A 14,035-nucleotide genomic window follows, 5' to 3' on the forward strand; every position below is an offset into this window, starting at 1 on the left:
CCCGCACACAGTCTGACTCAACTTAATTCATCTGTCATCTGTATGATGTTTGAACGTCAACACTAAACTATGCATCCTGACAGAACTTTCTTTCTCGGGGTTTATCCATAATTTTTACCTCTAATCCGAGTGAGGTCCTGGAGTTTTTTCAGTGATTCACATCACTGTGTTGTTGTGCTCACTGCCGACAGTTTCCTAGGTTTGAAAATGCACCGAGCCAATCACGGCTTTTTAGGACTTAGAATGAAGACGTCCCCTTCTTGTACCGCAGCCCTGAAAATGGTGACAAAAATTGATGCAAAAATTGAGACACATGTGGATGAGATCAACACAGCTGTATGTAGTTTAAGTACATTTAGAAAAAAACAACTATTAAATCTGCATATTTCTGTCATGGTCATGAAAATATCAACCGCAGCACAGCTTCTGTGTGGAGTGAAAATTACTTTGGCAGGACAAATAAGTAAATTGTCACTGAATTGTTATGACAAAACAAACCGAAAACAGCTAACATGGACAGATATCAGACTGAATAATAAAGTGAGAATGAAACAGCTGCTCAGTCTGACATTGTTAACAGACCTCACCATGAACAGTTTTCATCAGAACCTCTTTCTACCAAGGTCTTTATGAAAACAGTTCACAGCTGAAAGCTGAATCTAAAAACCTGTGCAAATCTAACCCAAAACCTTCTGCATAGCTCGATACACTGAGGTTATTATTGTCATCAGTCTGAATATAGATGAAACTACCCCTTAAGATGGAGATTATTTATTTGAGACACAACGTTCTGCTCCAAAAGGGGATTCATTGTACAAAACACATTCCCTGAAGGTCATCTTCTTAATATCTACAAACCACACAATGTGCACACTGCTGAATTATGTAATTTCACTGAAAGGATAAGGTTGGTGTTATTTAATTCTTTTCTTATTCTCAGCAAATCCCAAACCAAATTACTCTCCCTCATTTACCTCCTGACTACCCTGTCTGTGCTACTCACCCCAAGCCCGGCTTCAGTAATTTCCCAAAACAGCTGGGCACTCTTGTTTTCAGTGAAAGTTTCTCAAATAAGAATAAATAGCGTATCTGTTGGGGACTATTTTCAGCTGAGGATTAATACATATTTGAAATAAGTAGGTGTCACAGTTACATCCCTGCTGATTTTTCCTGACTGCTGGAGGGATCAAACTGTCTGGTCACAAGCCCTGTTGTATAAGCTTATGTCATCACTGCTGCTCAGCACATGGGCTGCGGAGCTGCTGTATAATAGATGGGAACCTCGCTGAGTGAACCAGCGTTATCGAGAAACGTTTAGATATTAGCATGACAAAGGTGTTGTGTTTTTATCTGCCATATGGTTTATTCAGTGTCATCTGATCGTTAACTTTCCCCACAGGGATCCCCTTCCTACTGTATTTCATTATCAACAGCATCTCCACTGATAAGAGTTTTATTATTTTATTTATTTATGTATTTATTTTAAATACAATCTGAGTACAGAATATTTGACACCCACAGAGTGACAGTTTGGGCAAAATAATGAACATCCATACCACTGAAATTATGTTTATTCAGCAGTCAATATAGAATGTTAGATAAAACATTTTTTGGCACAGTTGCTTAATGATAAGCTGTCCCGTTTCTGTGTGATAATCTAAATAAATATGCAAAACCATAATTTACTTCCCAAATAAATACAATATAAACTACAATAAAGATGCACCGCATCCGCACCCCACAACTGCACCTCCTCAGGAAAAAAAACAAAACAAAAACATAATTTACTGTACTTCAGGCAAACACTTGCAATGGGTTCAAACCAAATAAAGTTTTTAAAAGGTGAAAAAAGATGCTTCATAATTCATTTCAATAGCTTATTTTTCCTCTAAGAGTCTAACAGGCAATACAACAAGGAGGCATTCGACGGGCCAATAGAAGGCTGCACTGTGGGCTTTGGATCATAGCAAGTTACAGGGTCTTATGGATGGGTGCAAACACATTTCCAGATCCTCACTCTACGTCATAGTTTTCCGTCAGCAAGGAAAAAAAAAGTCATGCCACTACTGATCACTAAAACCATTCTTCTTCTCTTTCACACCTGAGCCTCAGATTAGCTAAGAGTGTAAACATTCACAAATTACATCCAGAGACGATATTAAAGAGGTTATATCACCTGGAACTTGAGACGTGAGATATTTGCGAATCTACGTTTGTGAATTCGTCACGCGTGTTGAATTGACTTGGTGTGTTTTGGCAATTCTTTGTGGAACATAATTCCAGAGGATCATGGGTAATTACAATAATGGGTTATTTGGGGAAAGTATAAAAAGACAGACCCGAAATGACAATTTCTTGTGATGAGTGTGTGTGATGAGTTATTCTACGGAGAGCAGATGGGATCAATTTTCACGTTGTTCCAGTGAGAGAGTATTTATGTGTTTTGAAACCAGTCCTCGTTGTTAATCTACACATCAATATACACAATAATTAAAGGTGGGTTTCAAACCTGGAGCTATAGGAAAGGAATTTTCTTTCATCGTCAAATTTGTATCAACAAAACTTGTTTCTTTCACCTGTGTAATAACACTGCGATGAATAACAGCAATGCATACATGCAGGGAAATAGGTCGCAGTCATGATCCCTGATAACAATAACTCAACACACCTTTAGGTCAATACACTTCCTGGAAACAGCTGATCACTAGATTACATTTTAGGTCAGTTGTCCAATTGTCTGTGCAGAGTTTAAAGTAAACATTGGTGTATTATATATTATTTTATTTTATATATGGCTTTGGAATTGATTTTTGAGCACTTTCCTGTCTGAAGGTGATTTTCTGTCACCATTTATCATGTAAACTACAAGATGTGGATTTACTGAAGGGAGTGCCCATGGATATGAAGTGTAGTGACAGCAATAATATAGTCCCTTGTGACTCATAGCTCATCTATCGCATGTACTACGACTCAAATGTAATATCACAGACATAACGTTGCTACATTGTTGTTACACCACAGTTTACAGTGTTACTACACAGATAGAAAAGATATTAAAAACATATTTGGTGTGAGCAGTCATTTTCTGTCTCTTTACATGGAATCCACACAAACACAGCACTTGCTGTAAATGTGACTCGGTTCCAATTTGTGTTGACAGACGCCCAAAAAAGAGTCAAGCCTGCCTGTCATAAAAAGGCTGCCCTCGAGCAGCCATAAACACATTCCCGCCCTTTTGTCTTTTGCTTGAGATTATATTCCATGTTTTGTCTTTTAACAGCATTCACGTGCAACTCTTCCACTGGAGGACGAGAGCAGCATGAAGAGGTCCATGTCTCTGGGTCATACACACCCACAGTTCTTCGCTGACACGTTCTGTATTGTGTGATAGCGGCTCTTGTTGTCCAGAAAGGAAAAGTCCTTCTCAAAAGCAATGGGCCGGCAGCAGGGCCCATTGCTGACCTTGTCCTTGCGGCCCTTCTTCCTGAAGCCCGTCCGCATCATGTGCTCCATAGTGATGTCATAGTTGTGCCGGTGGGTCGTGCATTTGCCACTGCAGTAGCGCAGCAGCACCGTCTCGTCGCTCTCATAGCCGAGACCCAGTTCACTCACGGTGAGCTCCAGCTCCCTCACAGAGCAAGGTTTAGGCCTCCGGGCTCTTTTAGTCCTTCGGGCCTGGTTCTCACCCAGGCGTCTGCTCTTCCTTCGTTTCCTGTCGAGCAAGGTCCCAACCACATGCTGAAGCTCGCCCTCTGTGAAGCTCTGGAACATCATGGAAACTGGCAGAGAGGAGATAAATCACACGTCTGTAAACAGGTTGTAGAGGGATTATCTGATTTCTGTGTACTTTAGTCAAAAGATCTGATTCGCAGAGATAGCATACTGTACTTGAAAGGATCATGAAAAGTTGTGTGGAAAAAGAAGAACAGAAGTTTGTTTTAAGTGACAGGATGACAGCTACAAATAAGTCTTATCATTATCAGCATCACAGAAAGAGTCAGACATCCCTTAGGTCTATTTAAAGGAATACTTCACCCACAAAATTACCTTTGGTATGTTAGTGATACCATGTTACCTGAGATTGTGAAGAATACTTTGTTTTTCTTGCAGTCCTCCCATAGACTGTAAAAATAATGAAGGTAGCTACCGTGACATCAGCCATTGGTTTGTGGACTCCCATTCTGAAGCCTCAAGTTTGGCATTTTAGCTGCCGCCGTCTCGTTTTTTTGGAGCCATATTTGTACAAGAGGCTGGAGATGTGGAGGAGTGATGCGTGGATCCATGAATGTATAAAGAGACCTGGATTTAGCATTGCAGACAAGGCCCCGTTCATTCCTTTGAGAGTTGCTCAGTCGCGCACGAAGCCAAAATGGTTCAGCTGCCACGTATAAAATTACCCAGATGATCGGCACTGCTTCTGCTATTGCTTCTGCACTGTGCGGCCCATCGAGCCGTCACACAAGAGATCAGCTCAGCTGGCTACTTTTGGTTTGGCGCTTCGTTAACTTGAATGGAGATAAAATGCGGCTCTTCTGGACTCTCCAAATGTTATCGGACTGAAAGGATTGAATCCCGACAGTGTAGCAAGTCATTTCACTGGGGTTGTGATGCTCAAAAGACTTTATCCACTGATTTACAGGTGTCTCTTTTATAATGTAAATCTATGGAATCTATGAAAAAGTCTTATTGGGCTGCAGGGCATCATGTGACGAGCTCAGAAGTTGTAATTCCACGAAAATTGGATTCAAGCCCGGAGCACTGGGGGCTATGATGGATCTGTCTCACAGACTGTAGCAATGTGTCACAGACTTGTCATTTAAGCAGCCCTGTCTTTGAATATGTGTAATTTTAAGCTGAAATAAAATAGAAATAGGTGAGTTATAAAAAAACAGCCTGTGTACAGTTGTTATGAATGTTGAAATTAGCTATAGAGACCAAAACGTTTCTTTGTACCAGGCTGTAAACATGTTTATTTCTACTGTAAAGTTGGACATTCTGACATGGTGGTCTTTGGGAATTTGCCCCGTTTTGAAGCCAGCCTCAAATGGCTATATGATGATCTGCAGTTTTTGGCACTTCAGCGTTGGCTTCGTTTGTCACACTTGGAGGTTGCTGCTAGATTCCTCCATTTCTAATGACAGCAAAACTATATCAAAACATCCTCACACAACTCGTGCAAGGTAATCCAAGTCTCATTTATCCAGTTGTATGCTCAGTGCTTCCAACTCACATGCATTTTCTCTAAAATACCTTTTGGATTGGAGTCTGGCTAACTTAGCATGACTGATATACAAATGGTCATTTTGCGGGTGAAGAATTCCTTTAAGTTGACGAATGGCATTCAGTGAGGCTGTGTGAAACCAAAGGAAAGTGTCGTCCTCTCCTGAAGGTTAGAATAGTTCTATGGAAAGCCAGTGAACTATGAGGTGCTAATTGACTGCAGCTTATTAAAACCTGCTCCATAAACAACAGAGCCAGGTACTAAAGTGTCTTGTCTGAACTACAGCCGCCCTTTCACACGACACCTCATCCCAGACCAGACAAGGAGGGAAGACAATAACAGTTTATCTTACACTCTGAGAGGAGAGAGTTCATGTCGTCTGTTGAGCGAGGTCTCCGATGAGGACCACCCGTCTGCCGGGACAACACTGCTGATTCTGCTGCTGCTGCTGCTGCTGCTGCTGATGATGATGAGGGTGATGGCGGTGAGGTCTTGGTTGTTGATTCTGATGATGAAGACTGTCTTGATGAGGATGAATATTTGTACAGGTATTTTGTCTTAGGTTTGAACTGTCCGATAGTGGCCATGTTTCTAACGAGGAGGATGGACAGGGCTGCACCACAGAGCATGAAGGCAAAAGTAGCACCTTTCCATAACTTCATCTTAGAACGTGGAGGAGCATTGAAACTCTGTTGAGAGAAGCGAAAAGGACAAACGTCAGACATGTTCAAGCAGTTACACCTTCAGTGGTGTAAACAGTCTCCTCAACTTGTCACATTAAAGCACAGAGAACAATGCAAAAATTGTTATCTCCTGCGCCATCACATTTAGTTGACCTTGCCATAAATCCACTTCTCTCACCGGAGCTTTTATTTTACCGTCAGTTTACTTTTTCTGATTCGGCTGTCAGCTCATTTTCACTCTAAGTGGGTTCATGATCTGCGAGCTTGACATCTCTTGCTGACACATGAGAATGCAGTGTGTGTTTAATCGCGGCTGCCTGAAAAAAAAAAACATAACTGCAATTTCTTATTTGAACTGATACAGGCGGGATTAGTTTTGCAACCCCTTGCCCCTTGAAACCTCTTAAAAGTTTGTGTATCATATCAAAAATACCTGATGTGAATGATAATGTGAGCGCTTCATTTCTGGAGAAAAAACACCTTTCTTTGCAGAAGTAAATGTTCCCGAACCATCCTTTTAGAGGGGGGGAAATCCATTCCTTCCTTCCAGGAACCACACCTATTTACAATGCTATGTATGATGAAGCCACAGTGAACATGTGTGTTTGTACATCCCTTTATCTTATACCGCCCCTCCCTTTCAGTAGACACTGCACTACAGCAGCCACAAAAACTCCATTTGCAGGAGTTATATGTTGTGTTTTCTCCCTCCTTATTGTCATGGCTCAGGTATTTGAGAAGTTTTATAACCTTACTTCTTTGTATTTTTCATATCATGTCACCAGTGAGCAAAACATTTCCCCAGAGCCGGAAATGGTATACTAGCAGTGACTAACAGCAAATCCAGACCGGCCTCACAAAGTGTTTTGCCAGACTGGATTCTGTAGTGTACATATACAGCCTGCTGGAGTGTTTACAATGGGACAAAATGACACATATCTTTGTCTAGCTTGGTATTGAAACAAAAATCCAAAGTGAATAACTACTGGGAGTTTGAATTTTTCAGCATGTGTCCTGCAGATCACATTAGCAACAAAAAGTTTACATTTTCTTGTGGAATTAACTTTTTGCAGGGAACTAAAACAAAAGAAAAGTACTATATGCAAATTGAAGTTAGCACTCAGTGTGTCTGACTGTTTTGGGACACCGCAGTGGGGAAAATACAAAGAAGCTGTGCACATGAGCTGCAGTGGTATAAACAGCGTATAAACAGGTATAACAAGTCCTATCAGTCAAAGCTTGACTCATCACTCATAATTCCATATGGGTTTGACGTGGTAAGCAGCCTTTGCACAATGGAGGGGTAGAATGGTATTCATTTGAAAGTCAAACATTTCAGCTAACAGTCTCATTTGACACAGTCTATGTAAATCAAATGTGGAGCTGCGGCTGCTGCAAAATGCTACTCGGTGCCCGGCTATATGTCTGATGTTCGTCTCTCACTGTTGTATTTAATTAGCAGACATGATAAATAGAAGCCTCTGTGGAAAGTCTCATTTTGTTTCTGTTGGTTCAACACCAACTCCCAACACCAGAAATCTTCCTGCCCCTGCTCTAAATATGATAAATCTCTAATTTAAAATGAGCAGGTTTGTTATGATATACGGCAAAGGATGAGATCATTGTTTTGTTATGCTTTTAATAGATCAGTTCAGGAGAATTATTCAGTCTCAGAGTTGGCTGTTTCACAAGGCCCATGATACATCAGAGTCTGTGGCCTGTTGGCTCCGTGGCTCATCTTGATAAAACAATTAGCTCGTAAAGAACAGATGAGCCCTCCAATGCCTCAGTCGCTGACACTGGACGAAGCCTGGTCATCAAACACCGATCTCATGTCCCTGAAGACACTTTGATTGTCATAATTACTCCACTCAGAAAGACATTAGTCCCATCTGCAGTCGATTGGCGCCAATAAAAGTGCCAAGGAGCATTGTGTAGCTTGTTCAGGTGGTCGTGGATGATTAATCCACGCAGACATTTAATATGTACCACTAGCCTCCCGCTGTCATGGACATAAATATACAGATACTGATAGGAGGAAGGGGCACCGGTGTTTTCTTAGGAGAGCAATGGAAAGCTATGAATGAGCAGTCCACTTCCTGAAAGGACAAATGCTGCTGTTTTCCAGCAAACAGAGAGGAGCAACAACACAGAGGATATAGTGGAACCCCTGAGGACTCTCCAGCAGAAGGAAAAGCCATCCTCAAACTGAGACATAAAAGTGCAGATGAGTTGCAAAGACAACTAAAACAGCTCCCACACGTTTGGCCCTCACAATGCATCAGTGACACACCGATGTGCCCATGCACGCTCCTGTTTGTGCAGATAAGGCCGGTCCAACGTGTGAGGCCCAAAACAAACGCTGGAAAATCATCCATTCACAAGGAGACAAGACAAAGTTTACACGCATGAAAGTTCTCATTAGGGTTTTGTGTTGTTAGTGAGAGTGGGAGTGAGTATGAAGTATGTAAGAGGAGCACACCTGATGTTTGCTGCCAGCCATATGTCACCTGAAGAGCTACCAGCTGAGTGAAAACAGTCCTACAGGATCATTAAGATGTTTGAGGCAAACCATGAAAGTGAACTGCTTGGCTGCGAATTCCTCCATCTGTCAAAGCCATTCCTGAGACATTATGTATCCTCCAACGCATGCATCGCGCAGTTGGAGCCCCATCCTCAACCCTCAACCGAGCTCTTGTTGTGCCTCAAAGATCGCCATTATTTCAAATGACACAATAAAAGTGATGTTTTCAAGGAATAATTGGGTCAGTGGCGATGGCGCTGCTAAGCCGGTGGTAATGTAATTACAGCAGCATGGCACTCGGGTCCTCCCCTCCCTCCCGTGCCAGAAGGAGACACTCAACAGAATGCCACAGCCTATGGAAGATGAACTAGAGATCTGTCAAAATGGGGATAAGGGGCGTCTGTGGTTAACACTTCTGAATGAAGCTGTCAGACAGGGGGTGCCTTCTTGTCAGCTTGCTTGGATCTTGACCAGTGTGACATGATTACAGCGGGAGAAGATCACAGAGAAAGGAAATGAATGAAGAGCGTCTTTGTGCTGGAAAAAAAGCAGATACCAACTTTTATGCCTCACCACTGTGTAGAATCCGCTCCTATATATTCCCTAAATACAGCCTGTTCTGTCTCACTCACCCTCCCTCTGACTCACACATACCATAAACACACACACACACACACACACAAGCAGCACTTGCGTGGTTTCACTTTTCCCAAATCATATGGCATGGGCTTGTGTAGAAATCAAGACAAAGTCTAACCTTCCATTGTTGTCCAGACACCTACTTCACCTCCTGGGCGCACACACACTCCTAGCAGCACCATCACACAACACTAGATAATCCATCTTACATAACACTGCTGCTTCTTGATATCTAGAAATGTCCACAGGTCTAAGGATTGTGTATTTGCCACTCCACAACCCGAGGCCTCTACATACAGAACATTATTACCACGCTGTGTTCCTGCTCAGCTCCACCCATGTGACCGCCTGTCTCTGCGCTACTGTGAACACACCCCATAAATACCTGCACTGAAAAGATAACAGAGGAGCATAACAAACAGCGGGAAAGGCACCTACTGTGTTGTTCCAAGGAAACAACGTGCTTTAGTGAGTCCTAGAGAGGCCTTGTCTTGTCTTTTCCCTCTTAAGTGAGCATCAGGAGGCCTGGGGACAGCTAGAGAGTGCTTGGAGAGGTAATAGGGACATATTCCAAAGATCAGGGCGGGATTAGCACTAATGCCTGCCGGCTTTATCTGCAGTCACGTGGGTTAACACCTGGCTGCAGTACTGGTGGCGGAGCTCGAGCCTTACTGTATGTGTGTGTGCGTCTGTGTTAATCCATCAGACACCTCTAACTCGAGTTAGACCAGCATGCAGGGCCTAACGAGAGAGAGCACCAGCAGACGCTTCTTCTTCTCCTTCCAAAACCTGTCCTGCTTTCAGTCAGAATAATAGAGAGGAAAAGTGACGAGTTCAGTTAGTTAGATCTGTTGTGTTGGCACCAGGGTGGGCGAAAAGGCTGTAAAATAAAGTGGATGTTCTAACTGAGGATTGGCTGTTCTAAATCCAGCCTTGGTTCTAATGCAACTGAAAAAGGCTTAGGTTAGACTGCGCTGTAATTTTGCTGGGCAACTGCTTCGGTTGGCTCGCGTTCTGTCACTCAGTAACCAAAGCATAATTAAAACAAGCCTGTTCCTTGTTAAAAAGGAAAGCTGCCGTTCATTATTGAGACCGGAGAAAAGGTTGAAAACATCTGTGGGTGATGCCAAAATACAGTGATCATTTTTACACACATTCTGTAAATACTAAACAAGATTCTTGCATTCTTTGTGACGTACTAGATGGAGATGAGTGGTTAAAAAGATCTGATTTTACTGTGGAAGCTTCACTATCACATCTCACGGATTTATACAGATTAATCCAGTGACCCAACAGCCTAGCACGAAGTCTCACAACTCAAACCTGTTGCTGTTAAGAGTGGCGTTAATGAGGTGTGAGGGGGAAGATACACTTATAGATGCACATTTGACACCTGTCCCAATATGCCTGCCCTTTGCTATTCTGGGAAGCGTTGAGTCAAGATGTAGCTCTGACATGCATTTAAATAGCCTTTCTAACAGACAAAGAGCTTACATGAGGCTTTGCAGGAAAACGTCGTCTTGCCTCATCATTTCTGTGCGAGCTGGCTGTAAGATTGATGATTGTTGTCTTGGCTACTTTCTAAAGAAGAGTCCATAAGCTGCTATTCTGGCTGCTAATCTGTCTATGCCAGATCCTCTATTAACACAACAGCATCACCTCTAAACCCATGTTAAACACGTTGATGTTGCTGTTACAAAAGGTTGACTGCCATCTGGCACACGCTGAATACCACTTTCAAATATGACCCAATGCGAGCATGCACATGCAAGTACAAACATCTGAAATATGATGACATTTTACGTGTTTATAAGCCCGTGCTCACCTCAAACTACTAACATACTAATTATTTGCATTCACAATGTATATTTTGCCAAGGATCTGACAAAAAGTGCTGATGATACGTTGACAAGTGGTGCAGGAGTTCAGCCTTCCCCTTCAGTTTCCTCCAGTTATGACCAGCTTTGACAGGTTATGACAGTTGAACGGCTCATTTGACTTCAGGCTTAACCTCTATCCGGCCTATTGGGGCTCCGCTGGATACAGTATAATCTCTAAGTATGATATGGGCTTAGTGAGAAGGGGATCATCACTTCAGAAAAATGCCCACAGTGAGTATCATCAAGTTTGCTTCTCTCAGAGTACCTTCATTATATTTTCAGATGACAAGTTCAGCAATTTGATCCAGCTCCCTTTAATTATTTAAACTATTAAAGGTGCAGCTCTGCAAAAAAAAAAAAAAGTCGATCTCTAAAGGGATGACCGCAGAGAATAATAATTATCTGAAATCACTATTTCGTAAGTGTTCAAATAAGTGCTCCAACTTTTGGGAAAGGAAAGCCAGAGAGCATTTGAGGAGCAATTACGCATGATAATGAGGTAAACCACAATGCTGGATAAGTGACAGGAAAAGAAAATATTCCTCCCTGACAAAACAAACTTGTCTCTGCGGTGAGAGGTTGTTCAAATTCTGCAAGAAAGTTATAATAATAATTTATTGTTCTTGTTGCTCGTCCAACATAGTGGCATGCCCCTTGTAATCAAATGGTAACCGCTCTGCAAACATTTCGTGACAGGCCGCTTTGCGCTATTGACATGCGGTTCCAGCAAGGGCCGCTTGTTGATACAGATAATCCAACGTGTGTTTTCTGCCACTCAAGCACTTGCTGAGGCTTCCCTGTCAGTGGCACCTAACACCTTCCACATAAGCTGCTGGCTTAAACTAACAAAAGAAGATGTGGTGTCCTTACCGTTCGGCCGGCTAATCCAGACTTAGCTGCGTGGCGTCGTCTTCAGCTGACCTCCACAGGCAAGTGCTAGCTGGGTAAGTCCATCATCATCACAGGCGAGGAGCAAAGGCAGGACTCCTGCTTATTCCTCAGAAAATCATCACAACTCCCTGTGCCTACAAGTAGGGGGGGTGTCCTGACTTGATTCTGGTCCAGACTGTTATTATTGTTTTATCATATTTGCATTTCCATTGAAAGATTTTAGGTTGCAAAGATCAAGATCAGCATTCCTCTGAATGTAAACGTGCGCTTCATGGCACTCAGGTTGATCCATTCAAAAAGAGGAGAGCTGGGTGTTTAGAGAAGCCACTGAGTTGGCATCTGGTTCACTTCAGAAAACTTCTGTCATCACGTATCTCCATGCAAAACTTCTGGTCCTCCTTTTTGCACAAATCCAAACCTGAAACAGAGGAACAGAGCAAAACATTGCCATGTAGCAAACAGATCTTACAGATGCCTCAACTTTTATTCCATCTGTTGTCAAACTCCACTTTGGATCATTCTGTCTGCACACAGCAGCACAGTTGGAAAGATAATGCACATCTCCTTACCTCCTTTCCAGCAGCAGGTCTTCTCTTCAGCTCCAGGGAGGGGAACTCTGCGGGTTGAGAAGATGGGTTAGGGTGAGGAGGGAGAGCGTGGTTACCGTAAGTGGAGCAGAAAGCTTCTCTGATGCCTCTGCCTCCTGCCTCCCCCCCTCAACTGTTGCTCCTCCTCCTCCATAGTTGTGCTTGTGGGCCGAGTCGGATTACTCCTGACATGATAATCTCCCTGGCTCTAGCTCCAGGAGCACTAAAGGATGCTTTGGCCTGAGCAAGGGCTTACATTTACCTTCTGCCGCTAGAGAGTCTGCCATCTTAAGTGGGTGATTGGTAATAGCCTCAATTGGGCAGATCAGAAGGGGTCTGCTGAAGCAAGTGTTTTCCAATCTTTTAGGGAGAATTAGGAAAGTTCACAATTGGTTTAAATGGTGCTAAGACAACACTAACCCCAGTTAAATGGAATTATCACAGCGGAGGTATTTCATGATGATTCAATCTACAGTTGGCTTGAGATAAAACCAGGGATGTTGTTGTTGAGAATCTCACGTTCACGTCCCCTCCAATACAAACCAGTATTGTAGCCCTTGAGCCTCAAGCGGCAAATGAGGAGCAGATGGTTGTGCTTTTGGAAGGTATCAGGCACTCCAGACTGCAATCTAAATAAATACCCCATCCACGGGGGAAATGCGTCAGGTGTGCGGGGTCAGTCATGTATAAACAAAGGCCAACCAGTTTGGAGACAAGTGAAGCGGTGTGTGAGGGAGGGAGAAACGAGGGAGATACACAAAGTCTTGCATGTGCTGTTTGGGGAGTGTAAACCAGTCAAATAAATCTACAGGTACAATGTTGATCTAAGCAGAAGCGATGGTTTTAGAAATGTGTCCACAGCCAACGATGTTGAAATAAAGCAGCGATCTCTGCTATGAAGTCAGCGCCACAACAGGAAACAAATTATTTGCGAACAAACATCTCATTCTATCGCCATGAGTCATTCTGATATCCTCGGGCCAAATTATACACAAATCACGCTTTGCAAAGTTCCACTAGTGAGGCGGAGATGTGGCCTTGCGTTAACTTTCTAGGACTTAAAATTCCTTCAGTGTTGACTGTGAGAAAGGGGGGAAAACCAAAGGAATCTTTACCTAAGCTTTGTCTCACACCAGAAATGTGTATTGATGGATATTCTAAGGGTGTTATCTCAGTGACCCAGAGTGTAGATTTCATGTTAAGTTTGAAGCGCAGCCAACACAAACTCTCCTTTTCACTGATGGAACACTTCAGCGCTGACCTGAAATGTAACTCTTTGCCACAAATCAGGACATTTGTGCTCAATTTTCACGCTGCAAATACTTCGGTCAGCAGGTGCAAAATTATCCAGATCCCTTCCCCAAAAAACTGGGAAAACATGAGAATTATTACAACTAACTTGTTTGACATACCCCTCAATTATGCCTATGTAAAAGCATAATGACTTCCAGTTAGCAGGGTATATCGTGCTTTTCTAGCCTTGAAAAGGAACTATCAGCACAGAAACATTTCCTGACATCAGGGAGGAACGATTTCTACTCTATACATATTGTCCGCAGATGTGTAAAGTTTTTGCAGACCAGCCTCTGCTGCAATAAAACTCCAACAGC

The 14,035-nt window shown here is 42.8% G+C and overlaps 1 protein-coding gene across 2 annotated transcripts; it reads right to left on the reverse strand.

The window, feature by feature from the left end:
• Positions 1–1,553: 1,553 nt before the first annotated feature.
• On the reverse strand, positions 1,554–12,508 carry LOC117271716 (neurturin). 2 transcript variants are annotated; one of them, XM_033650066.1, is made up of 4 exons: positions 12,408–12,508; positions 11,818–12,256; positions 5,574–5,910; positions 1,554–3,779 (listed from the first exon to the last, which is right to left on the reverse strand). In XM_033650066.1, the coding sequence occupies exons 3-4, from the start codon at positions 5,881–5,883 to the stop codon at positions 3,343–3,345; spliced, it is 747 nt and encodes a 248-aa protein (XP_033505957.1). In that variant the 5' UTR covers positions 5,884–5,910; positions 11,818–12,256; positions 12,408–12,508; the 3' UTR covers positions 1,554–3,342. The 2 variants fall into 2 exon arrangements, with proteins under 2 accessions (XP_033505957.1, XP_033505958.1); XM_033650067.2 differs by lacking the exons at positions 11,818–12,256; positions 12,408–12,508 and adding an exon at positions 9,186–9,318.
• Between the last annotated feature and the right edge of the window lie 1,527 nt (positions 12,509–14,035).

This window comes from Epinephelus lanceolatus, chromosome 12 (assembly GCF_041903045.1).
Source record: "Epinephelus lanceolatus isolate andai-2023 chromosome 12, ASM4190304v1, whole genome shotgun sequence".
Taxonomy (NCBI): Eukaryota; Metazoa; Chordata; class Actinopteri; order Perciformes; family Serranidae; genus Epinephelus; species Epinephelus lanceolatus.

What these genes read in the sequence shown, in the direction of transcription:
- LOC117271716 (XM_033650066.1), bottom strand. Translation starts at nt 5,883, where the DNA reads ATGAAGTTATGGAAAGGTGCTACTTTTGCCTTCATGCTCTGTGGTGCA. An exon ending in GAACTCTCTCCTCTCAGAGT is followed by an intron (nt 3,780 to 5,573) that starts GTAAGATAAACT and finishes CCTCTCTGCCAG; the next exon opens with TTTCCATGATGTTCCAGAGC.